General features: G+C 41.6%; 2 protein-coding genes across 2 annotated transcripts; one reads left to right on the forward strand and one right to left on the reverse strand.

Moving 5' to 3' along the window:
- Positions 1–1,453: 1,453 nt before the first annotated feature.
- dazl (deleted in azoospermia-like) lies at positions 1,454–4,925 on the reverse strand (the record flags this gene model as incomplete). Its single annotated transcript, XM_080515520.1, has 9 exons — positions 1,454–1,546; positions 1,702–1,785; positions 2,016–2,167; positions 2,275–2,341; positions 2,435–2,486; positions 2,621–2,712; positions 3,161–3,268; positions 4,702–4,766; positions 4,892–4,925. The coding sequence occupies 9 exons, from the start codon at positions 4,923–4,925 to the stop codon at positions 1,454–1,456; spliced, it is 747 nt and encodes a 248-aa protein (XP_080371646.1).
- A 1,451-nt stretch (positions 4,926–6,376) lies between these two features.
- On the forward strand, positions 6,377–27,596 carry dnah3 (dynein axonemal heavy chain 3; the record flags this gene model as incomplete). Its single annotated transcript, XM_080515521.1, has 59 exons — positions 6,377–6,478; positions 6,614–6,815; positions 7,103–7,233; positions 7,345–7,450; positions 7,653–7,848; positions 8,985–9,153; positions 9,299–9,478; positions 9,579–9,709; positions 9,782–9,887; positions 9,993–10,171; positions 10,259–10,443; positions 10,819–10,942; positions 11,156–11,309; positions 11,477–11,621; positions 11,780–11,991; positions 12,099–12,190; positions 12,288–12,402; positions 12,625–12,741; positions 12,988–13,167; positions 13,258–13,394; positions 13,689–13,890; positions 14,035–14,127; positions 14,260–14,370; positions 14,465–14,579; positions 14,669–14,867; positions 15,022–15,130; positions 15,210–15,323; positions 15,446–15,622; positions 15,731–15,822; positions 15,917–16,136; positions 16,224–16,358; positions 16,437–16,548; positions 16,901–17,142; positions 17,267–17,367; positions 17,458–17,563; positions 17,640–17,769; positions 17,849–18,085; positions 18,185–18,288; positions 18,382–18,676; positions 18,771–18,950; positions 19,050–19,173; positions 19,517–19,673; positions 19,770–19,913; positions 20,047–20,713; positions 20,798–20,963; positions 21,064–21,280; positions 21,363–21,545; positions 21,749–21,947; positions 22,052–22,565; positions 22,648–24,275; positions 24,373–24,598; positions 24,684–24,928; positions 25,087–25,203; positions 25,481–25,638; positions 25,828–25,995; positions 26,123–26,265; positions 26,544–26,748; positions 27,009–27,146; positions 27,243–27,596. The coding sequence occupies 59 exons, from the start codon at positions 6,377–6,379 to the stop codon at positions 27,594–27,596; spliced, it is 11,790 nt and encodes a 3,929-aa protein (XP_080371647.1).
- Between the last annotated feature and the right edge of the window lie 231 nt (positions 27,597–27,827).

Below are 27,827 nucleotides of genomic sequence, written 5' to 3' on the forward strand. Positions count from 1 at the left end.
GAACACCCCCCCCACACACACACAAAAAACCCCAGATATAACACAGCACCAATCAATTTAAATCCAATCCTTCATTTTACAAATTTTTCTCGCTCCAAATTTTAGTTAATCGATGATGGGGAAACAAAGCTGAAGCCGTGATGGTCCTCGACCCCTGGATCAAACTTCAGACCAATGGCCAAAGAATAAGTACTGATAAATATTGTACGACAAAAGTGCCGTTTTACTGCCCCGACTGATGCCCAAAAAGAAACCAGAAGCAATGCGTGCTTGCAAATTGATAGAAAGAACCAATTTTCCTTATTGAAGAAATGTTGAAGTAGATTCCTAATCGGAGCGTTGAACCCCGACCAAAGTCAATCAAGAACACCCTCATGGCTGATGCAACCCGAGTAACGATGTGGATCTGGAGAGCCTTTGCGGAGGATAAAAGTCCCAGCCAAACGTACAATATAAATATGGAGGAAAGGTCGTCTTAAAAGTCTCCCCATCATGTGGTAGGTGGCGCTGAGCAACAGAGAAAGTAGGGCGAGTGTGATCCTGCCGTTTCGGTGCGACTGTCACTGTGATCCATGTGGGTTAAAAGTAGCTGTCCAACAATCTGGTTTAAGAGTGGCCGGGATTCAATTTGGTGCGGTTAACATGGGAAGCTCATGCAGGTTTGGTGTTAAAATGGCTCTCTGGAAAACTGAGGCGACAGGAGACGGCGCCAGGGTATTTCGGGGTGAACAGTCTGAGGCGGCGGTGAGATTCCCAGACGTCCGGAACATCACAGTCATATCTTGTCGGCCTATCCATGAAGAAAATATCACAAGTAAATACTTTTTTTTTTTCTAAGTTCAGTTACACGCCAAGGGAGAATACAAAACAGATGGTGGTGGTGACCAGAGCAGAGAAAGGCAGGTTTTCCTAATTACCTGGAACGGGTCTCATTAGCGGTCCGTTACAGGATCGTCACCATGGTCTGGACGCCACAATTCACATAGTTCTGGAAACACAATTCCATATATTTGTGATACAAGAGTGTGTGAAACAGAGGGAGCGGCCACCATATTTGAAATCCCCATAATAGTAAAGGAGTAGCTCTTGGCTTTACTCCTGATGTCAGGAAATGCATTGCCGTCACATTTCATGCAGATAGCGACCGAGTTGTTGTCCATTTGGATACGCACAGCTCTGTCTGTTAAAGTAGTAGCCATAACCCTTGTGTTTGGCCACAATTCAGTCCTCTGCTAAAGAGGATGAGTTTTTAACAAGTCGACATGATCAAGGGTACTCCTCCCTCTTCACGTCTCTACAGACCCGACAGCACCATCTAGTGGTGAATGCGATCATTGCAGCATGAGAACAATGCAGGATGTAATACAGGCTGGGGAAAAAAAAAAAATCTAGCAGTAAAAGATTCATGTATTCTGTTCTTCTTGCTTAAAAAACATATTCACTGTAATCTCTTCTAGTCACCTGGTTGACAGGCGGTGTCCTCTGTTCCGCTGTCCATGGACGTGGAGAATACTGTGTATGGAGGGAGAAGCGGGGGAGCCGTCAAACAGGGCTGCACTAAACAGCAGAGTGGGGGTTGTGGAATAAGCAGGTGGAGCTGAACCAGGCCGGCCCCGGCATCTCGTATCCACGCGGGAGCATATGTGCAGCGCCTGGGAGACGGTGTGTGGGCCGCGGCCAATACTGGAGCGTAATACGTACCTGGTAGGCGTAGGGATTCTGTGTGTAGTTCATCGGCACTTGTGGCATCATGACCCCTCCGAAGTTGTTGCAGTAGGAGTACGGCTGCAAACGGAGGAGACACATTTGCACACGTAGAAGTGAGCACAGTCAAGCACAGTGTGCTGGAAACAGTTAAAACAATATCATAGATATGGGTCAATGTGTTTTGCAGAAGGTGCAGTGCAACAGTTAATGTTTTTGAAGGTTGCCGATGCCCATGCACCCCCTTTTTAGATCTGCCACCAGAGATAGAATTCCTAATCGCATGTCTGTTTGTGTGTAATGTAAGATACCTGACTGTACGGGCTGCCTCCATTCATGAAGGGCGAAGGCGGTGCGTGTGCTGCGACCCCTCCACCCATGGGGGAACAACAAGTACAGTAGACGTACTGGGGGGGGATTACCCATGGACCTGGACCAACCAGACGGGAAGGCAAGGGTCCCCCTTATGGGAAAAAAGAAAAAGAAAGAAAAGAAACAATCCGAGAAAATGAAGTTGATTCAGTAACAGCACATTGTTATTAAAAAGGAAAGACAGCTAAGATAACGTACGAGTGCTCCGTTCTTTCATGATCGCGGGACCCAGCTTGAGTTTCCGGCCCTTAAAACAAATCTGTTGCTGTAGTAAAAGAAAATGAAATTAAAAAAAGGAAGACAAATCCTGTTTGTTGTGAACACACAGATTGGAACAACCGGAGGAATATCCACTCACCTCAATTATTGACTGAATGTTGACTTCTTCATTGAAGTACACAAATCCATAACTATAAACAAAACAAAAAAAAACACACAAAAACTATGAAAATTAACATAAATTTGAATAGTTTCTCTCGAAAAAAAATTGCCACTAAAAAACTGAGTTAATCCACATGAACATAATTTCAACGGCTCAACTCACCCTTTGCAGATTCCGCCTCGGTATGTGATAATCTTCACTTCCTTAACAGAACCATATTTTCCAAAAAAGTCCCGTATTTCATTTTCATCCACCTGAAGAATGATTAAAAAGGAAAAAAGGAACAACAAAAAAAAAAAAAAACACTTTAGTGACACTTGTCTATAGTTTGCACATGAGTATTGTGCAGGAAATGCATTACATCTGGTAACGTGTAGTTCAGGTACACTACCTATTGTCTGCCACATAGTGTGTATTTTATCGAATCTGTTCACTTGCCATTTAAGTAACACTGGATTAAAAATTGGCTATAACTAAACTTAAAAAAAAAAAAAAAACTACTACATAATGATGCACAATACCAGATAGGGCTGGGCAGAAAATGGAAAATCGAATTATTCCTAAAAAAAAAACAACACTTTTTTTTGTTAGGCTAAATCACACAGCCCTCATACCGGATTTCTAATTCAAGAATTGCTGCTGAATTGACAACATGCACTGGGACTGGTATGGTTTCTGGCAGACAAGTGGGGGAAGTGTGACCTTCAAGTCGATCCCCCCCACAAAGAGGGTGTTGGGTGTGAGTTTGCCCTCTGGTAGGATGTATCCATTTGACAACTTCAGGGTGGTGCTCCTGGGCTTATTGATATCCTGGAAAAGAAACAAAAAACAAAGTGACCTATAAATGATTTCTTTGCATAATACTAAAAAAAAAACAACACACCCAACTTTCAAGTTCGATCAACCTATGAACTTCATTTACCCAGATGTTAATGGCGAGTCCGCCATGTGACGTATTTTCATTAAAAATTGTGATTATTTTAGTAAATAAAGAGGAAAATGCGTTTTATATGAGATGACTCAGTTTCTACACTAAAATATGTATTCATAAGGCTTTTAATCAATCAGCCGAATTAAATAGATGTTGCTGTCAGAATGGAGTTTCTTTTTAACGCTTGCTCATGTGGATTCGTTGTTTTTTTTAACTTAAAGTGTCCTGAAACTTTGTAGTATTCGGAACTATGTGATTGAATTTAATGACCTCACGCGATTCCCGCCACAGGCTAATCGGCTACCCCTCTCCCAAAATAAGGAAACAAAGGAATCAAGTAAACCCCTCGCACACTAGCAATAATAATGTGGATTACAAACACCCTTCATCAACTAATCTTCTTAAACCGCGAAATTAATCAAGTTAATTTTCCCAACAGGCCATTAGTGCGCCATTTTCTCTGATCCGCCGCAGCGAGGCTCGAGCGCGAGCATGTCGTCGAGCTAACCGGTGCAAGAAATAAGTTTAAAATATAAATGTCTGCTCACTAACAAGTAAGGTCGCGAGCTGTGGTTTGTGCACTAAACGGCTGCGTACTGATGAAATCACGACAAAAACTTACCATATCTTAAAATATTTAAAACGAGCTCAAACGGTTCGACGTCCCGATTGTGCCTGCCAACCACCTCGGCCGAGACCACGCCCACCTGACCCGCCTGACCCCGACACGTGTGACACGCATCGATTGTAAAGTTCAATAAAGTTTTAAATAAAGTTTTCATAAAGCGTCTCCCCATCGGTATAATTTTCTTTTCGAAAAATATTTTTTATTCAAACTTTCATACAGCGACAGATAAGAAATCACAGTATGTCGTTGCTGCTTTATGCTCGAAGTAACAAACAATAAATACACAACAAACCCGCTCCTTGAACTGCAATCCAGATTAAATCAAACAGTGATGGATTATAAGATTACATTCAGAAGATATCAAAGCTCAGAACAGCAGATTCAATTCACACACTTCCAAGACCAAAAAAAAAAAATCTACCAAGAAGTAAATAACTGAGATGCAATATAACATAAACCAAATGAATAATTTCCTTCATCAGATGGATCCGACTCACTGACAGAGTTAATAAAAAACATTCATATTCTGTCAACGCTCTGTTTAGCATTTAATATGTATTTTATCTTTTTATCTTTTTCCCAGGTTGACAACAATTGCCATCCATTGCTTGGTAGTTGCCGCTACAGTCCATAACTTAAAGCCTCCATCTGCACGCGCGGTTCACTGAGAAACCGGCGTGTTACCATGGAGATCTTCCACATCAACAAGTGTTCATTTTTCAGCAACGTGTTGTTGGCTTTTCCTGAGTCTGGAACGTTGACAGGGACACGGTAAACATCTTAAACATTTTTCTTTGTGTGTGCTCCAGCTTCTTAGTGGATTAATTATTAACTGAGTACACAGTGCTGCTGCTGCTGCTGCGGGCACTTTTACCTGATACACCGTGTCTCCTGAAACCCGCCGACATAACCTGACAGCCGGCGAGAGACGGTAAAGCCTGGCACACACTACAGGATTTTGATTAGTTGATTACTTCATTAGTCTTTCCAGGGTCTGTTGCTAAGGTCCATTTCTTCCACTTATCTTCTTGTTGTGCTTCTTATTTGATATGTAAAGTTATTCCATTGTGTAGATTTCCTGTATCGTCTGTCCATCGTTCCTTGTCGGTGGCTCCACTTTACCCCAGTTCCCTGTTTTAGCAGTTTTTGCAGTTTTTGCAACTATTAGCAGTATTTTAACCAGATATCTTTCCCTTGCATGTATCTCATTTTCCTTTAGGTTGCACAAATAAAATATCATACAGCTCTTAGGAATGTCCTGTCTTCGTATATGTTGCATTGTTATATGTATAGTTGTCCAAAACATCTGTCTCTTCTGGCAATTCCAAAATATGTGTGAATGTTCTGTATTGACTATTCCACATTCTCTCCAGCATGGCAGATTTATGTTTGTTTATTTGCTTTTCGTCTTGGGTGTAATGAAAAACAAAGGTTTTTCCAGGTGAATTCCCTCCATGCCCTCCATTTGGTGGATGTTTGATGTACTGTCCACATATTTTGCCAGTCTTCGTCTGAGATCTTAGTATTGAGTTCCAATTCCCATTTTTCTTTTATATGACCAATTGAGTTTTTGTTTATTGTCAACTTTTGATACAGTGTAGATATTATTCAGATTTTATTTTCTTATATTTTATTTATTGTGGTTTGAATCACACATTCACCTCCATGGAGGGATCTGTTCTAATTTCCTTTCTGTAGTATTCTCTCATTTGTAAATACTTATAAAATTCATGTCATCCCAGATTGTATTTTTCGCTCATATTTTGGAAATTCTCCAGCTCCCCGTCTTTATCGAGAGAACACCATGCTGTAATTCTGCTGGTCTCCCACAGTTTGAATCACTTGTTGTATGCGGAGTAAAGTTACTATCAAATGTAATCCACTTTAGCAGATTACAATCCTTCTTTTTCACATCGTTTTTAATGATTCTAAACCACAATTCCAAAGTAGACAGTGTAACTTGTTGTAGTTGTCTTTGTATAATGCTGATAATTCATTAGTGGTGGAGTGTAATTAAGTGAAATTATCTGTGCTTTTTAATTATTAATTTTGTATCCCGAGAAGTGTCTGTAGGTTTCCAAAAGTTCCATCAATGCCAGGAATGATTTTGTTGGTTGCTCTAGGAAAGCGATGACGTCAGCAAAAAGTCCTATTTTATGTTCCGTTCCATTGACTGTAATACCTTCCACCTCTCTAGTCCAATGGTTTTACTGGTTTTATAACTACATCAAATAATTAGGTTTTCAACCATATACTGTATACTACTTTGAAAAGGCACTGATAATGTCTGCAAGAAGCTATTTATGCATGTTTGTTTTTCTATGTGTTGTACCTCACCTTTCTTTTTTATGAACTGCAGATGGAAGACAACACCGTCTATAATATGAGACGGAGGAGAGATTATCTTTTCCCACCACCTTTGCCCTCGGATTGTAATACTGAACCTTCTGAACTGTATCAAGTAAGAATGTCAATCTGTCCAACACACCAAAAAAAAAGAAAGTACTCAAAGAAAACCAATCTTCTGTCTAATATTTGCTTCGAGTTCAACACAACAGCCCCTCTGCCACATTCCCATCTGTTTTTGTTACTTCAGGTTGTCTTGAGGAACAGTCAATACCCGCCCATTCTCCAGTGCAACTCGTGGCCTCCGGCAGTTCCTATTAAAGAGCAACACCTCCACCGAACTCCGAGTGAGATAGTTGGAAATAACTACAGCCCCCAAGCACAGTACCTGAAAATGAAACATCTCCGAAAACACAGTCCAAGGCGGGGCTTGACAAAACGTATTAAGCTCTGTATCCTTTCAAAAGTATTTTTCTTGATCACTTCTTGAGTGAAGAAAATGTCAGACATTTAAGAATGTCGTGTTTTAACCTTAATAACGTTTTTAGCATCCTCTCCTCCTAGAAAGAGAGGACCAGCTACACCGATGAGACGGTACCTCCAAAAAAAAACACTTTTCAGCTGCAGTTGCTGAACATGTGGTGCTGCTCCTTTTTTTTGTGTGTGAATCACTTGATCTCATTTTGTTGTTGGTTTGACAGGAAGACATCATGTCACCCTTCAGTGTCATGTCAGGCAGGGTCCACGCAGCGGCACATCGGTGTTCCCAGGAGTCGGCCGATGGGTCCTGAGGAGCAGCTTGACGTGATGCACAAGCAGGAGGTGGAGAAGGCGGCCGCTCGGATTGAACCAAGTGACAGAGACCTGCAAGTGAGTGTCGGGGAAATCAGATAGAAATAAATTGGTTGATTTTTCCAAATCTCTCAGATGTCTGATTTTTGGTTTTTTTTCTTGACGCACTGATTATCTTTACTTATCCAGAGGTACGAGTACTACATCAACACTGGTATCCCCAACTCTCTGGTGGTGCCCCAGCCGCCTGAGCACATGAGCAACATCGCACACCTGCTCCCACCTGAGTCGGAAGGTCTGAGCGAACGCCTGCAAATTTTGAAGGCTGACTTGGAAGAAGAGGTCAAAAGAGATTATTGCCTCTCTCTCAAGAGGAGCATAGGTATAACACATTTTTTTCCTTTTGCACATTTGTTGCTCAGACTGATACCTTTTGTATATTTAATGTCGCAATTAAACAAATGATAGGAAAATCACCTCTATATCTATGTCGCCAGTTGACTACATTTTGATGGACCCGTCTGAGCGCCAACGGTTGTCCATACGCAGCGTCCCCGGTCCTTTTCCCAGGAGGGTGATACGTGCCCCAGTGCCCTGGGCTGACGGCTACAGGGAAGCCCACTTGTGGCAAAGTCAACATCTGAACACGGTCAATCCCATTGTGCCCCTCCTGCAAGATGTCTGGGCGAAGAGGTAGTATCTCGTGTTCATTTAGTCACATCACAATTTCACTTATTAAAAGTGAAACTTAATCAAGTTGATTGGGGTATACTGTATGAAAAAAAAGAAACAACAACTTCTAAATTGCTATAATGAGTATGCAGAAAAGACATCTCCCGCCAGCGAAATCTGCTCTGATTCCAACATGTGAAAATGTTATTCAGCCTCTAAACTGAAAAGCGCAGCATGGGCACAGTCACGTTAAAGAGAATTTGTGTTCCAGTTTGCAGCGTCTGAGTAACAAAACTAATTAAAAGTCTCAACTTTTAAAATGTGTCGAATTTCACTCATCACCTTTTATCCGGTTTCAGCTTCTCAGCCGTCAGATTTGTCAAATTGGAGGATTTTTTCTCCACCAACCTCCCCCTCCAACCATCTGAATTCGAGGAGTTTGTTCAGAGGCAGTGCCAGGCGACAAGAGACGAGCTCATTCAAAAGTGAGTTGTGCCAGTTCATGAAACTGTCTCAAAAGGACAGCCCGTTCTTCAAACTATAAGTTGATCTTCAGATTAATTATCCTCGCGTTTCTTCACACTGGCATGCATCATGCGCCTCACAGTGCCCACGTAATCAAGCAGACAAATCCCATTTGTAGGAGGCCGGCTTAGGTTTCCATCTTGTCCACTTTGTTAGACACATGTCAGGGTGACTTCCACGTGATTGCCCCACACAGAGTCTTTTGAGGATTGTGTTACATCCTTTGTTGTGTTTCCTGTTGGACCAAGTAGCAGCCCTCTCGGATGCCTCTCTACACAACAGAAACACAAGCCTCTTGTAATTTGTTGAAAGTAGTTGCTGCATGTTTTGTTTTTTTCTTTCTTTTTGTTCCTACTTTGTACTTGCTTGTATACCTTTATCCTGCTGTTCCCCCTGTCTAATTCAAATCACAGTCGGGATGAAGCCGAATACTTTGGCTTCTTAGGGTCAGTAAAATTTAACAAGTTATTATTGATGATCAACAAATATTGGAATAATGAACAAATTGGCAGTAGTCTAAGTAATATTTTGGTGAAAATACAAAATGAAAGACCTTCGACACACCACACGTAGATTTAGTTTACTTACTAAATGGCTAAGAACAATGTTTCTGAAACATCTACTCCTTTCAGGTGGCTGCCTCATTGTGCATCGCTGTTTGCCAACTTTGACGAGTGCGAGCTGGCAGATCCGGTCCGAGACCAGTTCTTCAACTCCGTGGCTTCGCTCATGTCACTGCAACTTCGAACTCTGGTCACCCAGTCGTTGGAAGACTTGCTGCAATTCTTCATGCTGCATGAGGTTTGAATAACTATTTTAGTTACTTTATTCAAAAATAATTGCTCCAACCCGGTGAGGACAGCATGAAATATATATTTTTGCCTTTCAGAATTCAAACTGTATGTGATTCGTCATTATTATCTGTCCTCTGTTTCGTTTTCTTCAGGAGGGCAATGACTTTGGAGACTTGTATGATGAGAGAAAATACATACAGGCTCCAGTATTGGTGGTTAAACTACAAGTGGAAAAATATCACTTGGGCTTTATTCCCAGCCTCCATGAATGTTGGGAGATCTTTCACAGGGCTTTCATGGAAATCATAAAGAGTGCTGAGGAGCTTCCGAGGGTAAAAACTATGATCTTTTTCAAAGATGTTGATTTGTGCAGTGTAGTCTATTGTGTTAAATTGATGTATAACATGCATGATGTGTGACCTGTATTGCCAGGTGGAATGTAGCTTTTCTCCTGAGATCAAGAAATTGTATCTTCGCACTGTCAGGCCAGAAGAATCCCTGGTTACAGACCTAATCCACAAAGCCAATGGCGTTTTCCAGAAGAACACAGTGGGACCCCAAAAGTAATATATGAGACATGTTATCACCCCCACAATATATTCACTGTACTGTAATCTATAATGTTTTTTTTCCAGGTATTTCACAACATATCAAAAATACATTAACCTAATTGACAATACCGCAAAGCAGGACATGTCCGCTTTCCTCAAGGAGAAACACTCACTAGCAGAGTTCACGAAGGTAAACAAAACAACAACAACAACAACAAAATCACAAACTTACACTGCATATTTTCTTTTCAATCTGTTGGTTCTCCAAACTGTGTCCTCCTTTTTCATTTGGCAGGAAATTGAGCGCATCAGTGGCTTGGGGAAGGAGATCGCCTCACTGCGTGTCACGGTGCCCCTGTCATTGCTCTGCCTGGATGCTGGAGAGCTGAATAAAGACCTGTACGATCGCATTGAGCGACTGAGAGACAAAGTCCTCACGTTTGAGGTGGAAAAGAACCGTGAACTGAACAAGGGGTAAAGGGAAATGATAGTAAGATGGATTATTTATGACCTTCCAAGTTCAAGATGGAAAGTCAATCACTTGAATCTCTGTATTTCCAGGATCTGCCGAAAGTATGAAGACATTTCAGAAACTCTCAGGAACATCCCGGAAACAACAGAGGAGTTGGTGTGTCTCGACCAGTTCATCAACAATACCAGCGACGTGACCGTTCACAAGCTGACAGATGAGATTGAAGAAGCGACCCGTCGCCTCAGCTTCCTCCTGGACTACGTCTCTATGCCTGGTGCGCCAGCTGAAATTTCTCAGTGGTATTCGCATTGACTGTCCAAAGAAATGGCATGCACCACAGATGAATTCCATTGTAACTTAGAGTCCAAACATTTGTAGAAATGTTTGGCTCTCACTAGAAAACACCCATTCTCATTTATGATAGTGGACATTTCAGTTTAGTGATACTATTTTACATGCTACAACTCCAACACTGCACAAACTAATTACTTGTCAACCGACTTTCCACATTTACAAGATTATAATGGTATAATATTTTTGAGCAGAACCCTTAAAGAAGAATTTGATTTCAAAGGCTTGCACTAGCAGAAAAGTTGGTAATGTGTAATATATTGGTTTCTATGCTTGTTCTCTCGTTTCTTTTCTCCAGCTGACGACTTGAGGCTGAACTCCGATGTTTTCCACTGGCCCGGTCAGATTTTGATTGAGCTTGAAGACGGCAAAACTTGTTTGGCCATGTTGAGAATAGAGGCCAAGGACCACCTGCAGATGAGGTCACACACACATCCCAGTCACCCACAAGTGGCAACCATCACATCTGACACTTTCACTCACATTAGAATTTAGGTTTTCACCTCCAAACTTTCTAGTTCACTAATCCTTTCTATGTGGGCGGGGTCTTGTAACCAGTGTTCATCTTCGATAAATATTATTCCTTACCTCTGTTGGGAGACTACACATCTTGAAACTGACTTTGTTTCTGGCAGGCTCATAGAATTTGAACAGAAAATGCAGGACATGGACACGGAAATACAAGGTTTTAAGAGAAAGGAATCCAGGAACATGGACGAAATGAAATTCAACGTAGAGAGTCTTACAAGGATCACTATTGAACTGGAGGCTGCTGTCACTGAACTCGAAGTAAGAGATACTGTTCCAGTATGATACAATATTAATGGTCAAAGTTTCATTGTACAGTACAGTAACAGATAAGTGTTAATATGCAACATGACATCTATTTCAACAAAGCTATTTTTGAGAGCTATGCTGCACATGGCAGCTGCTGATTCTGTCATTTGTTTTTAAAGGATATCAATAAAGAGGAAACCTTGCTGGGGAGGGAGCCGAGCCGATTTCCAGAGCTCCAAGATCTGATATCAGACAAACAGCCGTATGATCAGCTCTGGAACACAGTGCTGAATATTGAGAGCATGTCAGAGGTGTGGATGAAAGGTCGGTTACTGACACTGGAAAACGCTGTTCCCTTTTCTTTTTATTCGCATCTATAGTGGGACTGAATTACACAAGTTGTAAATAGCAAAGATTATGACCAATGGTGCCTGTTCAGCTACCTTTATGTCGCCGTTCTTTACAACTCATTTGAATACTAGGTCCGTTCCTGCACTTGGACGCTGAAAAGATTTCAGATGAACTAGACACCATGTGGAGAACCGCTCATAAGCTGACAAAGACATTCTCAAGTCTCAATGGACCGTGTCGCATGGCCAGAAACGTCAAAAACAAGATTGATGAGTTCAAGCAGCACTTGCCTGTTCTGACAACCATCTGCAACCCTGGCATGAAAGATCGCCACTGGAAGAAGGTTGACAGTATTATGTTTGTTTGTTCCGTTATCGGCCGACATTCTGAGAAATTCACCGACCCCCTAACTCATGTGAATTATTCATGGCATGTTTTGTGTGCTTGCAGATTGGCGACATTGCTGGAATTGATGTCAAACCAGATGCGAGGAGCTCACTGCAGAACATGTTGGACCTCGGACTTTCCACATTCTCTGATAAGTACGAAATTTATCACCAACAACATACTTGAGGCATACGCAATAATTGAAAGGCTTGTTGAGAAAAAAGTCACATTTTTGTTTTGTCCTTGAATCAGGTTGGAAGAAATTGGAGCTTCTGCCAGTAAGGAGCATTCTCTGGAAAAGTCTATGGAGAAGATGAAAAATGAATGGGCTGAACTACGGTTCTCTTTCACTGCATACAGAGATACAGTATGGCCGGAACATAAACGATCATATTCTTTGAATGGAGAGATCATTTTAAGATGAAATTCTGAAACCACATCAGTATCTTGTCCTTCGTGGATTTACATTTTGATTGTCATATCTTTGCAAGAAACGTATGGATAGCTGCATGTTAGCCTCACTGGCTTTACATGCTTTTCATGAATTTATATGAACACTAAAACTGCATTATTTTTTCCGTTCCTGCAGGATATCAAAATTGTGTCAGCCGTGGACGACATCCAAGCACTTCTGGATGACCACATCATTAAGGCACAGACCATGCGAGGTTCACCTTTTGTTAAGCCGATGGAGACCGAATGCAAGGTGAGACAAAACATGTTTACTTGGCCCACATGAGCAAACAATACAATTTTTGTAGTATCTGTCAAGTTTATGTATTTTTTTTTAATTAATTTCTTTTTTTGTTGACTATAATGTTTGATTTTGGTGGATTTTTTTTTAATGTGCTCTGTATAAATGTCCAACAATAATTTGTTTTCGCGCAGTCGGTTGTTTATTGTAATATGGCTGCCATCACATTTTTTTTTTTTTTTTTTTTTTTTTTTGCAGCAATGGGAGGAAAAGCTCCTGGGTATGCAAGACATCCTGGATTCCATGCTGAAGTGTCAGGCTTCATGGCTCTACCTCGAGCCCATCTTTAGCTCGGAGGACATTATTGCACAGATGCCTGAGGAGGGCCGCAAGTTTGCCATCGTGGACAGCTACTGGAAGGACATCATCACTGAAGTGGTAAAAATCCTCAAGGCCCAGAGCTTTCTCTTTCCATTTTTTACTATTGGATCTGTTTCTACTGACTTCTGTATGATTACAATGGTCCAGGTTCGGGACGCCCGTGTGCTGGTGGCTACCGGGCAGGACAACATGCTGACTCGGCTGCAGGAGTCCAATGTGCTCCTGGATGAAATCCAAAAAGGTCTCAATACCTACCTGGAAAAGAAGAGGCTCTACTTCCCAAGGTTTCGACAACTGATACTGATCTGAATAGCATGTCACAATTGATTTAAACTGAGATCTAAATATTTATGTGTGGAAAAAATACTGAAGCACAGTAGACATCTACATTAATATCATATTTCAACAAATATTCTGTATAAATCCTAATTGATATATAGTGTGTTTGAAGGAACTGCTTCATTTTTCTCTTGAATGCAGTGCATTTCAACTGCACTGGAAATGGTTTTACTATTATCAGGATATTGTGCTGTGGTTGTTTCTCTGTAGTTATGTTGCTATTCTCTTGATATTTCTAGATTTTTCTTCCTGTCCAACGATGAGCTGCTGGAGATCTTGTCCCAGACCAAAGACCCTCTATGCGTGCAACCTCACCTGAAGAAATGTTTTGAAGGCATTGCAAAGCTGGAATTTACCCAGGAAATGGAGATTACTGGCATGATCAGCTCTGAAAAGGAGACCATACCCTTCACAGGAAAGATTATTCCAGCACATGCTAAGGTATAAAACAGAGATTGCTTTCATTAATCAGTAGTTGTTTTGCATATTTTCTGTTATGAATTGGAAATTGAATCGCATGTATCTCTGTTGTATGTGTACATTTTGCTGCACATGTTATACAAGTTGTGAACTGGAACATTTCAGGGTATGGTAGAGAAGTGGCTCCTGCAGGTGGAAAAAATGATGCTCAGGAGTGTTCAACATGTCATTCATCAAGGAGTGAATCAGTATGCAGAGGTAATTGGGAATGCTACTGGGATTTTTAGTATAAGCACACAATTCTTGGCTTTTTCTATAATGCATGAGCTCGTTTTATTTTTGCAGATGTATTGTGTCTTGTTCTCAGAGTAACATTTCTTTTCCCCACAGGTGCCTCGCAAGAAGTGGGTGTTGAACTGGCCTGGCCAAGTTGTTATTTGTACCTCGTCTATCTTTTGGACCAGTGAAGTGTCTGAAGCCATACAGAACAATTCTCTGCCTGTGAGTATTTATATACACTTGCTAACCTCTATTTGACAAAACAAAAAAAATATTTTTTTTGTTTAACTTCAATATTATTGATTCTGTTCCAAAGGCCTATTTGGACAAGAGTAATGCCCAGATTGCTGACATTGTGGAGCTGGTGCGTGGCAACCTGCCAGGCGGGGCAAGGATGACCCTTGGTGCTCTGACCGTCATCGACGTTCACGGTAATATCTAAATACAAAAGCTCTTAATTTTGTTAATAAAATAAATATGTAGTACAGCATACAACAAATGTTTTTTTTCTCCTTCTCAGCTCGAGACGTTGTGGCAAAGCTGGCAGAGGATCGTATTTCCTCACTGAATGACTTTGCATGGATTTCTCAGCTGCGTTACTTCTGGGAGGATGGAGATGTGATGCTACGCATGATTACGACCTGCTTGACTTATGGATATGAATATCTGGGGAATTCCCCGCGCCTGGTCATCACACCCCTTACTGATCGTTGTTACAGGTAATTCTTTACGACTGGCTTTTTGATGTTTTTGAAGTTTTAAAAATTAGATCTGTTTAATGTACCACAACTTACATTGTGACCCCACACAAATGGTCAAAGTGTGAGGTTTGGTTGCAACATCATTTTGTCAAATTGCTTTGTTTTATTTTAGGACGCTTATGGGAGCTTTGAAGTTGAACTTAGGTGGAGCTCCTGAGGGTCCAGCAGGAACGGGCAAGACTGAGACCACGAAAGATTTGGCGAAAGCTTTGGCGAAGCAGGTTGTAAACCCAAACAGTTATCAAGTCTTTGTTTGTGTTGTTCATTATTTCTGCTGTTAATGCTGTGGTTTTCTTCTAGTGTGTGGTGTTCAACTGCTCTGATGGGCTGGACTATAAGGCAATGAGTAAGTTCTTTAAAGGACTGGCTCAGTCGGGGGCTTGGGCCTGCTTTGATGAGTTCAATCGTATAGAGGTGAGCTTGACTGTGAACCAATTTTCAGAACAAAGTATTGATTTCTTGAGGGTTTCCTCAAATTTGACTCGATAACAAAGGCACTGATTGAGGTAATGATGAGTATAATTTGTGTTGCACAGGTGGAGGTACTCTCGGTGGTGGCTCAGCAGGTCCTCTGCATACAGCAGGCCGTTGCCAAGAACCTGAAGACATTCATGTTTGAGGGCACAGAGCTTTCCCTGAACCCAACCTGTTCAGTCTTCATCACTATGAACCCTGGATATGCTGGCAGGGCTGAGCTTCCTGACAATCTGAAGGTACAGTACATCACAAAGGGACCGTAGAATATTTGCAAATGTAGCCCTTAACCTGTAACCGTTTAACTCGCGATATGTGTCAATATCTATGTCAATCTGGTTTTACAGGCTCTTTTCCGTACAGTGGCTATGATGGTGCCGGACTACGGTCTCATTGGTGAAATCTCACTTTACTCCATGGGCTTCATTGAATCTCGCAGGTTTGGAATAATCCATCATGCATGAAATATTTGTGTATTGTTCTTTTTTAAGAATGTGTTGTTTCAAACCTCTGACTCTAATATATACCAACAGTCTTGCTGCAAAGATTGTAGCCACGTACCGACTGTGCTCTGAGCAGCTGTCCTCCCAGCACCACTACGACTACGGGATGCGAGCTGTGAAGTCTGTACTGACTGCGGCAGGGAATCTGAAGTTGAAGTATCCGAAGGAGAACGAGAGTGTGCTATTGCTCAGGGCACTGATGGACGTCAACATGGCCAAATTTCTGGCGCAGGATGTGCCACTTTTTCAGGTATCAGGTTTTGTACCACACCAACGCAGCTTGTTAACACGTGTCAGGTGCAGGTGTCACCATGATTGTTCTGTGGCTCTCCTACAGGGTATCATCTCCGATTTATTTCCTGGTGTTGTTCTTCCAAAGCCAGACTATGAGGTCCTCCTGCAGGCAATAAAAGAAAACATTGCAAAGCTTAATCTCCAGCCTGTTCCATGGTTTATTAACAAAATCATCCAGGTACTGACGTCTGAAATGTTTAGGACTGATGACAGTTGTAGCACCTAAATATTCTTGATCTGTGTCTTTTATTTTTAGGTGTATGAGATGATGTTGGTACGTCATGGCTTCATGATAGTAGGAGAACCCCTTGGAGGAAAGACTTCAGCCTATAAGGTCCTATCTGCTGCCCTTGCAGATATTTACAAAGGTAGACCTTGTATATATGTTTATGTATCAGTGTGTATACCACAGCATCTATCGTTAAACATTAGCTGTATGACTGCTGCATTGCTGACGCACTGCAGCTTGCCTGACATGCATGCCATGCAGACATCATAGCTGCTCCAACCTGGTCTGACAAAGGCCTTGAAATGAACCCTGGGATATTAAGAATCACTCGTCCATAAGTTCCACACTGGGTGTGAACAAGAAGCAAGAAAAGTGTGAGCAGACATGGAGTTCAGCACTGGTGTTTGACAGACATGCGTTAAATGTTTTATTGGATTTATGCGTCATTGTTTTGATTTACGTTTCAATAATATCACGTTTTCCTCACACAGCAAAGCTGATGGATGAGTTTGCAGTGAATTATTGCGTCATCAACCCCAAGGCTATCACCATGGGCCAGTTATATGGCTGTTTCGATCCAGTCAGCCATGAGTGGTCTGACGGTGTCCTGGCCACATCCTACAGAGATCAGGCCACTTCCACTTCAGAGGATCGACAGTGGATTATTTTTGATGGGCCAGTCGATGCTGTCTGGATTGAGAATATGAACACTGTGCTGGATGACAACAAGAAGGTACTGCCGTTTCCTCTTGTCGCTTTCAGTGGCTGGCTATACGTTATGTTTAGCTTAATGATCACAGTGTTTTGAAAATATCTTCACATGATGAAATCACCTTTTTGGATATGTTCTTTGCCAGCTTTGTCTTATGAGTGGTGAGATAATCCAGATGAGTTCCAAGATGAGTCTGATCTTTGAAACAGCTGATCTGGAGCAAGCCTCTCCAGCTACAGTCAGTAGGTAAAAGGCTCAGAGATCATCAGTAAGACTTTTGTTTGTAAGAAAAATATTGAAAGTTACTGTGGTTTTAAGAAATATTTTCCTTCAAAGATGTGGTATGATCTACATGGAACCTCAGCAGCTCGGCTGGTCTCCTCTTAGAGATTCATACATGAACACGCTGCCTGGACATCTGAGTGCTGAACACAGAGACATGGTGAGAGTATAACATGCCCGTTTCTTCATGTTAATGTGTACCAATATTTGAAACCTATTTAACTTTTTCTCTGTAGGTCAGAGACCTATTTGATTGGTTGGTTCAGCCCTGTCTGGATTTTATAGACGGGGAATGTCGATTTTTAGTGTCGACTTCTCCCATCCACCTGGCCAATAGTCTGATGAAGCTGTACTCCTGCCTGATGGGTCAGTGAGAATGATATTCAATTTACAATTTCTCAATCAGTATGCATAGTATGTGTTTGACTATTTCTGTCTATAACAGATGAGATTTCAGCATCAGAGGCCAATGGTGCACAGACTGTGTCAAGCCAGCACATTACCTCGTGGCTGCAGAGTCTTTTCCTGTTTGCTGTTGTGTGGTCTCTGGGTGGAACTATAACTGGAGAAAGTCGGAAAAAGTTCGATGTCTTCTTCCGCAAGCTGATCGCTGGCATGGATAATGAGCACCCTCGACCCAAGAGTGTTCAGCTCAAAAACAACAACATCTTTCCTGAAAGAGGTCCTATCAGGCCATAAAATAATAAGAATTTGACGTGTATTCTGATTACTATAGTGACCGATCCAGTGCATTTTTAACAATATGAGTATATGTTTGCAGGCACTGTCTATGACTACTACTTTGATAAATGTAGACAAGGACAATGGAAAGTCTGGACTGATTTAATCACGAAGGAAGAAAGCACCATACCAGCTGAAGCCAATGTTAGTTGGGTTTTTTTTAGTTAAAAATAAAGTTTAAAAATAATAATCACTGAGGGTTACCATGCACACTGAAGCTTTGCTGTTTTCTATCAGGTGGCTGATCTAATCATTCCCACCATGGAGACTGCACGTCAGCTTTTTTTCCTGCATACGTACCTGGAGCATGAAATACCCATGCTGTTTGTCGGCCCCACTGGTACTGGGAAATCTGTCATCAACACAAACTTCCTGGTAAAGCTGCCTAAAGAGCAGTACATGCCAAACTGCATCAACTTCTCTGCCCGCACCTCTGCAAATCAGACTCAAGACATAATCATGTCAAAGCTGGACCGAAGACGGAAGGGTGTGTTTGGGCCTCCAGTGGGAAAGAAGTGTGTCGTCTACGTTGGTAAAGATGACTCGCAAATGGTACCAACTGATACTGCAAAACAGAAATGTTAAATCATGAGTCATTGAGAGCTTCTATTTACTTTTCTGTGCAGACGACTTGAACATGCCATCTAAGGAAATATATGGTGCCCAACCCCCAATCGAGCTGTTAAGACAGTGGATTGACCACGGTCACTGGTATGACAAGAAAGACACCTCCAGACTGAACATGGTTGACGTGCTGTTCATGTCTGCAATGGGGCCTCCTGGTGGTGGGAAGAATGATATTACAGGTCTGTTGAAAGTTTTTTTTTTTTTAGGGTGGGGGGCTGTATTGAAGAAAATGGCACTTGCATATTTGACTGTAATTAAGAAAAGGTTTGTAATTGTAGGTCGTTTCACACGTCACTTGAATGTCATTTCAATTGATTCCTTCGACGACGATACGCTGACCTCGATATTCAGCTCCATTGTTGACTGGCACTTTGGCAAAGGATTTGATGCTTCTTTCCTCAGGTAAGAAGCATATTATGAAAAATAATCACGTTCAAAATGTAATGTCTTGTTTTAAATTTCAAACGGAACGGATGTACGTCAATGAATCATATCCCCCCATTCGTCATCATGGTTGCTAAATTAAATTCCCGCTTCAGTTGATTAAATGATTTTACAACTGGGCTTATAAAAATCTATCTTATAAATATTAACTTAGAATTTATCCAGCTTTCAAAGTCTCGCATGGAACAAAGTCTGGGTTTTTAGCTCTTTTTGTGGCTTTGATCGCAGAGAAAGATTCTTCTATTCTCTTTTGTATTATTTACGACACAAAAATGTAATCTAATGTAATGTTTTATCCAAGGCTGGGCAGGATTATGGTTCAAGCCACGATGGCGGTATACAAGGATACTATGGACAGCTTCCTCCCAACTCCCTCAAAGTCACACTACATATTCAACCTGCGAGACTTTTCTCGAGTGATACGAGGCATACTCCTGGCTCCACACACACACATGCAGGTAAGAGTGGAAAAAAAATAAAGAACTGTTAAAATAAGTTGTCTGACTTGCTCTTGCAGCTGCCCTTTATCTATGTTTTTGTATGTCTTATGTTAGGATGGAGATAAATTGATCCGTCTCTGGATCCATGAGGTCTACCGTGTCTTCTCTGACCGGCTTATTGACACCAGAGACAATGAAACATTCTTTAACATTGTCAGAGAGAGAACTTCAGACTTCTTTAAGATGAGTTTGGAAAAGGTACACAAGTCACACATAACATTTTAGTGAAGTTTGTCATCTCACACGTTGTCACAAAACAGTAACTCAAGTAACACTTGGAACTGTAGCTTCTGTTCATTGTTGCTAAATCTTTCCTTTTTTTTTTGCCTAGCTCCTGAGGCACCTCTGTTTAAATGACAAGGTAGTTGATGAGAGCACCCGCAACTTGTTCTTCGGAGACTATGCTCTTCCCGATTCTGACACGAAGGCATATGATGAAATCTCAGACATGCAGTCATTACAAGAAGTGATGGAGTTCTACCTGAATGAACATAATAACTGCAGCAAGGCACCAATGTCCCTTGTAATGTTCAAGTTTGCTATTGAGCACATTTCTCGCATCTGCCGTGTCCTGAAGCAAGACAATGGCCACCTTCTACTTGTTGGCATCGGAGGATCTGGGCGGCAAAGCGCCACGAAACTGGCCACTTTTATTAGTGATTACGTCCGCTTCCAGATTGAGCTAACCAAGAGCTACAGCTTGGCAGAATGGCGAGAGGACCTGAAGCGGATGATGCTTAAAGCTGGCATTGAGGGAAAGAGTCTTGTGTTTTTGTTCAACGACAGCCAAATTAAGGATGAGGCCATGCTGGAGGACATCAGCATGCTTCTTAACATGGGTGACGTACCTAATATCTTTGCTGCTGATGAACGTGCTGACATTATTGAGAAAGTACAGAACATTGCCAGGATGGAAGGCAAAAAGATTGATGCAACGCCACTGTCAATGTATAATTTCTTCATTGAGCGCGTGAAATCCAAGCTTCACATTGTGCTAGGTAGGCTCCTTCCCATGACTTTTTCAAATTTGTATTTGCCTAACTCGTTTTACAAAAAAAAAAAAAAAAATCACTTTTCAACAGCCATGAGTCCCATTGGTGACGCATTTCGAAACCGCCTCAGGATGTTCCCTTCTCTCATCAACTGCTGCACAATTGACTGGTTTCATGAATGGCCAAATGATGCTCTGGAGATGGTAGCCCATAAGTTTCTAGAGGATATAGAAATGGAGAGTGATGCCAAAGAAGCGTAAGAGAAAAACATAAAATGCCTTCTACTAACTGCATGAGCTTAGTTTGTATTGCATTGTTTCATTTTTCTGACATTGTGTTTTTCTTTTCAATTAAAGTGTGGTGGAAATGTGTAAGACCTTCCAAACAAGTGTCAGAGAGATGTCTCAAAAGTATTTCGCCAGATTAAGGAGACACAACTATGCCACACCCACTTCCTACCTTGAACTCATTCTCACATTCAAGACTTTACTTGAAACTAAGAGGAATGAAGTGAACACTGCAAAGAACCGCTACATCACCGGTCTTGAGAAACTGGAGTTTGCCTCTTCCCAGGTGACACACTCCGTCAAGCATTTGAATTGTGAACAAATGAAATCTGTACTTTCTGTTTCTTATTTCATATTCTATATTACAGGTATCAGTAATGCAAGAAGAGCTGACAGCTTGGCAGCCAGAGCTCATCCAGACCTCAGCTGAGACGGCTAAAATGATGATTAAGATAGAGAAGGAAACAGTGGAAGTCGATGCTAAGAAAGAACTTGTTTCCGCTGATGAAAAAGTGGCAAATGAAGCAGCAGCTGCAGCACAAGCAATCAAGGTCGGCACGTCTTTTAAGGGCTATAACGTATACTTTGCAAATGCTAAATTTGAAATACTTCATGTAAGGTTGTTTGTTTTTTTTCATCACATCTAGTAATTGTTTTATAAGATTATAGATGAAGTACATATTTGCAGTACGGTTTGTTTCGCTGTTCTCTATATTCAGTTTATACACACCGATTGTTGATACTTGTCCTACAGGATGAGTGTGAGGGGGATCTAGCAAAAGCAATGCCTGAGTTAGAGGCTGCTCTTTCAGCCCTGAACACGTTGAAACCTGCAGACATAACTGTGGTGAAGTCAATGCAGAATCCACCTGGTCCAGTGAAACTGGTAATGGAGTCCATCTGTATCATGAAAAGCATTAAGCCTGAAAGAAAACCGGACCCCAGTGGAACAGGTGAGATCAGCACTTTGGAAACACTCTCTTTATTGCTGAACCCCTGACAAAAAAAATCTCAATGTCTGCTTTTGAGATTATAGTTAAAAACTCATATGTTGCAGGTAAAATGGTTGAGGACTTTTGGGGCCCCTCGAAGAAGCTTCTCGGAGACCTAAAGTTGTTGGAAAGTCTCAAAACCTACGACAAAGACAACATTCCTGCCGCATCCATCAAGAAAATCCGAGATAAATTTATTGACCACCCCGATTTTCAGCCCTCTGTTATTAAAAATGTGTCCTCTGCATGTGAGGGCCTGTGCAAATGGGTGCGAGCAATGGAGTCCTATGAACGTGTAGCCAAAGTGGTTGCTCCCAAAAAGGAGAAACTGAAAGTGGCTGAGGATGAGCTTGCGGTGCAGATGGGCACATTGGCGGTGAAAAGAGCTGAGCTGAAAGAAGTCGAGGACAGATTGCAGAGTCTCAATAGTGAACTGGCAGCCATGATTGATAAGAAGAAATACTATGAGGAAAAGATTAAACTGTGTTCCCAGAAGCTCATCAGAGCAGAAAAGTTAATAGGAGGTCTGGGTGGAGAGAAGACGAGATGGACAGACGCTGCAGGACAACTAGATATTAGGTACATTAAAACAATGTTTTTGTCTTGCATTATCGTGTGTTAATTGTATAATTAATTAGATTGTATTGTTTCCCTTTTACAGATACACAAATCTGACAGGTGACATACTCCTCTCCGCTGGAATTGTGTCGTACCTTGGTGCTTTTACAGTGGAATACCGTGTAGAGTGCCAGGAGCAGTGGCACATCCTGTGCCAGGAAAAGAACATCCCATCTTCTGAGGACTTCTCTCTCAGTAACACTCTAGGAAACCAGGTGGCCATAAGGGCATGGCAGATTGCAGGACTGCCAGTGGACTCCTTCTCCACAGACAATGGAATCATTGTGTTTAACTCCCGGCGGTGGCCCCTCATGATTGATCCCCAAGGTCAAGCCAACAAATGGATCAAAAACATGGAAAAGGCCAATAAGCTTGCCATCATCAAACAATCAGATGGGAACTACGTGCAAATCTTGGAGAACTGCATCCAGATGGGAACCCCAGTTCTTTTAGAAAATGTTGGTGAAGAACTTGACCCAGTACTTGAGCCTGTGTTGCTGAAGCAAACTTTCAAGCAGCAGGGTGTAGAGTACATGAAAATAGGGGAGAATATTGTGGAATATTCTCAAGACTTTTTGTTCTACATGACTACTGGACTGAGGAACCCGCATTATCTTCCTGAAGTGGCTGTGAAAGTCTGCCTGCTGAATTTTATGATCACTCCACAAGGCTTGCAGGACCAGCTATTGGGACTTGTGGCTGCCAAAGAAAAACCTGAGCTGGAGGAAAAAAAGAACCAACTCATTCTGGAGAGTGCTGCGAACAACAAGCAGCTCAAGGAAATCGAAGATAAAATCTTAAAAGTGCTCTCGTCTTCTGAAGGGAACATCCTTGAGGATGAATCGGCAATTAAGATCCTGTCTTCTTCCAAAATCCTATCTGAGGAGATCTCTGAAAAGCAAAAAATTGCCAGTGTGACTGAGAAAGAGATTGATGATACCCGTATGGGCTACCGTCCTGTTGCTGAGCATTCCTCAATCTTGTTTTTCTGCATCTCGGAACTGGCCAACATTGAGCCAATGTACCAGTATTCACTGACCTGGTTTATCAACCTCTACCTCAATTCCATTGCTAAGAGTGTAAAGAGTGATGATGTGACCCAAAGGATAGACAACATTGTAGAGCATTTTACTCTCAGCATCTACAATAATGTTTGTCGCTCACTTTTTGAGAAAGATAAGCTGCTCTTCTCTCTCCTGCTGACTGTTGGCATCATGCAAGGGAAGGGCCTGATTGATGATCAGGTCTGGCGTTTTTTATTGACTGGTGGCATTGCTTTGGATAATCCTCATCCTAACCCTGCTCCAGAGTGGCTGTCTGAAAAGTCTTGGTCTGAAATTGTCAGGGCCTCGAGCCTTCCACATCTGACGGGTTTCTTCAAACATGTTCAAGACAATGTCTCCAAATGGAAAAACCTTTATGATTCTGGAAAACCTCACAAGGAACAGCTGCCTGACATTTGGAGTGAGCTTTTGGGACTGGATCGATTGGTCGTGATCAGGTGCTTCAGACCAGATAAATTGGTTCCGGCAGTGCAAGACTTCATAGTCGACAGCATGGGACAGGCGTACGTTGAACCACCTACCTTTGACCTGGCAGGGAGCTACAAAGACTCAAACTGCTGCTCTCCTCTTATCTTTGTGCTATCACCAGGATCAGATCCAACTGCAGGTACTATACCAAGAAAGTGTTACGTGTCCAAACTGATAAATAACAGCCATATTGAGATAGAGAAGCAGTAACTTGCAATTTTTCTTTATGATATTAGGTCTGCTGAAATTCGCTGACGACCTTAAAATGAGTGGCAGTAAGACTCAAACAATCTCCCTTGGTCAAGGACAAGGACCCATAGCTGCTCAGATGATTAACAAAGCAATCAAGGAGGGCACCTGGGTGGTACTACAGAACTGCCACTTGGCTACCAGCTGGATGCCAGCTTTGGAGCGGATATGTGAGGAAACCATCACCCCAGAGACCACAGACCCTAACTTCAGGTAGCCTTTTCTACATTTGAATAAAAATCAGACTCTCTTAAAAATGACACAATGAAAAAATAATACTGTGTGCTTCTCTCTTTAGATTGTGGTTAACCAGTTACCCGTCCAGCAAGTTCCCAGTTAGTATCCTGCAGAATGGACTCAAGATGACCAACGAGCCTCCTAAAGGAATTAGAGCCAACCTTCTGCGGTCCTACCTGAGTCACCCTGTCAGTGATCCCAACTTCTTTGGCAGCTCCAGAAAACCAGTCATCTGGCAGAAGCTGTTGTTCGGTCTCACTTTCTTCCATGCTCTCGTGCAGGAAAGGAGGAACTTCGGGCCTTTGGGTAAGAGACAGAATAGACTGTGCCTCCTATGTTATTTGAGCCTTGTGTTTTTTCATTCATTCTTAAGTTGTTCAAATGGTTATTTAGATCATTCTTATGATCATACTTTTTTCTAAAATTGCTGTTGGTCTTGATTTCATCCATTTTTTTTCTTTCAGGGTGGAATATTCCCTATGAGTTTAATGAGTCTGACCTGAGAATCAGTGTCAGGCAAATCCAGATGTTCCTGGAAGAATATGATGAAGTTCCTCTCGAGGCCCTCAGCTATCTCACAGGTAATTATTTTTATTATTGTAAAAACTGCAGGCAGTCAACCTCCTGCAGAGCAGCTTCCTGAGTAACTTACCGCTGTACACAAAACCTTTGATCTGTTATTTGTGTTGTTGTAATATTGTCAGGTATGACAATGTTACAACAACACAAATAACAGATCTGATAACAGACAGATTTGTCATGTTTTTGTAAATATAAATGGTGTAATACATTTTAAACTTGATTTAACTTCTGAACTCATATGTTCGTTTTGGTTTTAATTACCCTTTTTCCTCTTAGGGGAGTGCAACTACGGTGGCAGAGTTACAGATGACAAAGACAGACGTCTGCTATTATCGTTGCTGTCCGTCTTCTATAACAGGGAGCTTATAGAGCAGGAGCGCTACCACCTGTGTGAGGGAAATCTGTATTATGTTCCTGCTCATAGCCCCTATCAGGTACTGTCAATGACTAATTCATGCTACACTTATCCGTTACAAAACAAAATGAGGTTGTGTCTTTCTTGGCCACATTGGGTTTTGATGGCTGTGTTGAATAGCAACATTATAGATAATTTACTAATCATCTTTGCATTCAGAAAAAAATAATTGCATTTCAGAATAAATATTGATATTCCTTCTTTTCAGGAATATGTCGATTACATTCGAGGCCTGCCAATATCTGCAGATCCTTGTGTGTTTGGACTTCATAGTAACGCTGACATCACAAAGGACAATCAAGAAACCAATCAGCTCCTGGACGGAGTTCTGCTGACTCTGCCCAGGCAGTCAGCTGGAGGGGTCAAGTCTCCCCAGGTTAGATGGTTTAAATCACTCATCATGTCAGTAAACATGTTAATCTTATTACATCTCTGAGAAAGGTATCCATGAAACGTATCTTTCTATCCTTATATTTTACTCATGGTGTGACGTTGTTTTGTAGGAAGTCGTCAATGAGCTTGCAGATGACATCTTGTCAAAGTTACCAGCAGACTTTAACATAGAAATGGTGATGGATAAATACCCAGTTACGTATGAAGAGTCGATGAATACTGTTTTGAGACAGGAAGTCATCCGTTTTAACAGGTAACGACAACTTTTGAAACTACGCAGTAACACTAAGTATTAAAGTCATTCTCCCAGAAAAAAATATTTAAAATATACTTCCTATAAAAGTATGCCTTCTAGAGATGTACATTAACAACGAAAACCGGGTCCTAAAGATGTTCATATTTCTTGTGGATTCTGGTAGAGTAACTTAAAGTGAAAAGTTGCAGTTGAGTCATGTTCATTCATCTGTTTGTGGAGCACCCTTGAAATATTATAGAATTAGCCCCTAATCACCATTGTCTCTTATATATCAGACTTACAGCTGTGGTGCGCATCAGCTTGGTAAACATCTGTAAAGCTCTGAGGGGCCAGATCATTATGTCTTCGGAACTTGAGGACGTTTTCAACAGCATGCTGGTGGGCAAGGTGCCTGCTATGTGGGCAGCCAAGTCATACCCCTCCCTTAAGCCCTTGGGGAGCTACGTGACTGATCTCTTAGCCAGGCTGCACTTCTTTCAAGTAAGAATTGGTGTTGTTTGGGCCACAATGACCTTGAACTCACTTAAAACTGGACTGCCAAAATGTTTTGGGTTTTTTTTTAATACTAAATTCTTTAATTGGTCATAAGATAATATTTAAAGAAATTACAATTTATTTCAGCATGTATTAGCAAAGAATGAAGAGCATAGCATTACTATAAAGGTATCTATTATCAAGCATTTATCACATGTGTCTTGCTCACACTAATAGCAATGTATATGCTTGAATTCCTATGGCAGAGTTGGATCGATAGCGGGCCCCCAACAGTCTTCTGGCTCTCTGGTTTTTATTTCACTCAGTCATTTTTAACTGGAGTGTCTCAGAATTTCGCCCGGAAGTATACTATCCCCATCGACTACATTGGCTTTGAATACGAGGCATGTTGTTATATTTCTATCCTTTTACGTACTTCTGGTTATTTGAAATATTATAATTATTCAAGGACAATGTACTGAAACTTAACTGTGTTTCAGGTAACCAAAGAGGAAAGCGACATGGAGGACAAGCCAGAGGATGGAGCTTACGTTAGGGGGCTGTTCTTAGAGGGGGCACACTGGGACAGGCAGAATATGGTGATCGGGGAATCCCTCCCCAAGATTCTCTTTGACTCATTGCCCATAATCAAGCTGAAACCAGGAGAAATGGCAAAGTTCCTGCATGAAAACATCTACACCTGTCCTGTGTACAAAACCAGTGCTCGCCGCGGGACCTTGTCCACCACTGGACACTCTACTAACTACGTCCTATCCATTGAGCTTCCCTCTGACAAGCCACAGAAACACTGGATTAACCGTGGAGTAGCATGCCTCTGCCAGCTGGATGACTGAGAGTTTATATGAGCCGATATTTACAGTCTTTCAAGATGGCACTTGTGGGATTTCATGTTACGCAGTTCTGGAGTGTACCATTGTGCTGAATGCATGAAGGAGACAGTTTTATCTTTGTTCTTCATGCATAGTATGTAGAATTCTGTCTCCAAAGGTGAGTTTCAAAAAAACTCTTTATTTTGATATTTTGACATTTCATAATATGGTGATACTGGTACATATTTACACTAT

The sequence above is a fragment of the Blennius ocellaris genome (genome assembly GCF_963422515.1).
Source record: "Blennius ocellaris genome assembly, chromosome: 20".
NCBI lineage: Eukaryota > Metazoa > Chordata > Actinopteri > Blenniiformes > Blenniidae > Blennius > Blennius ocellaris.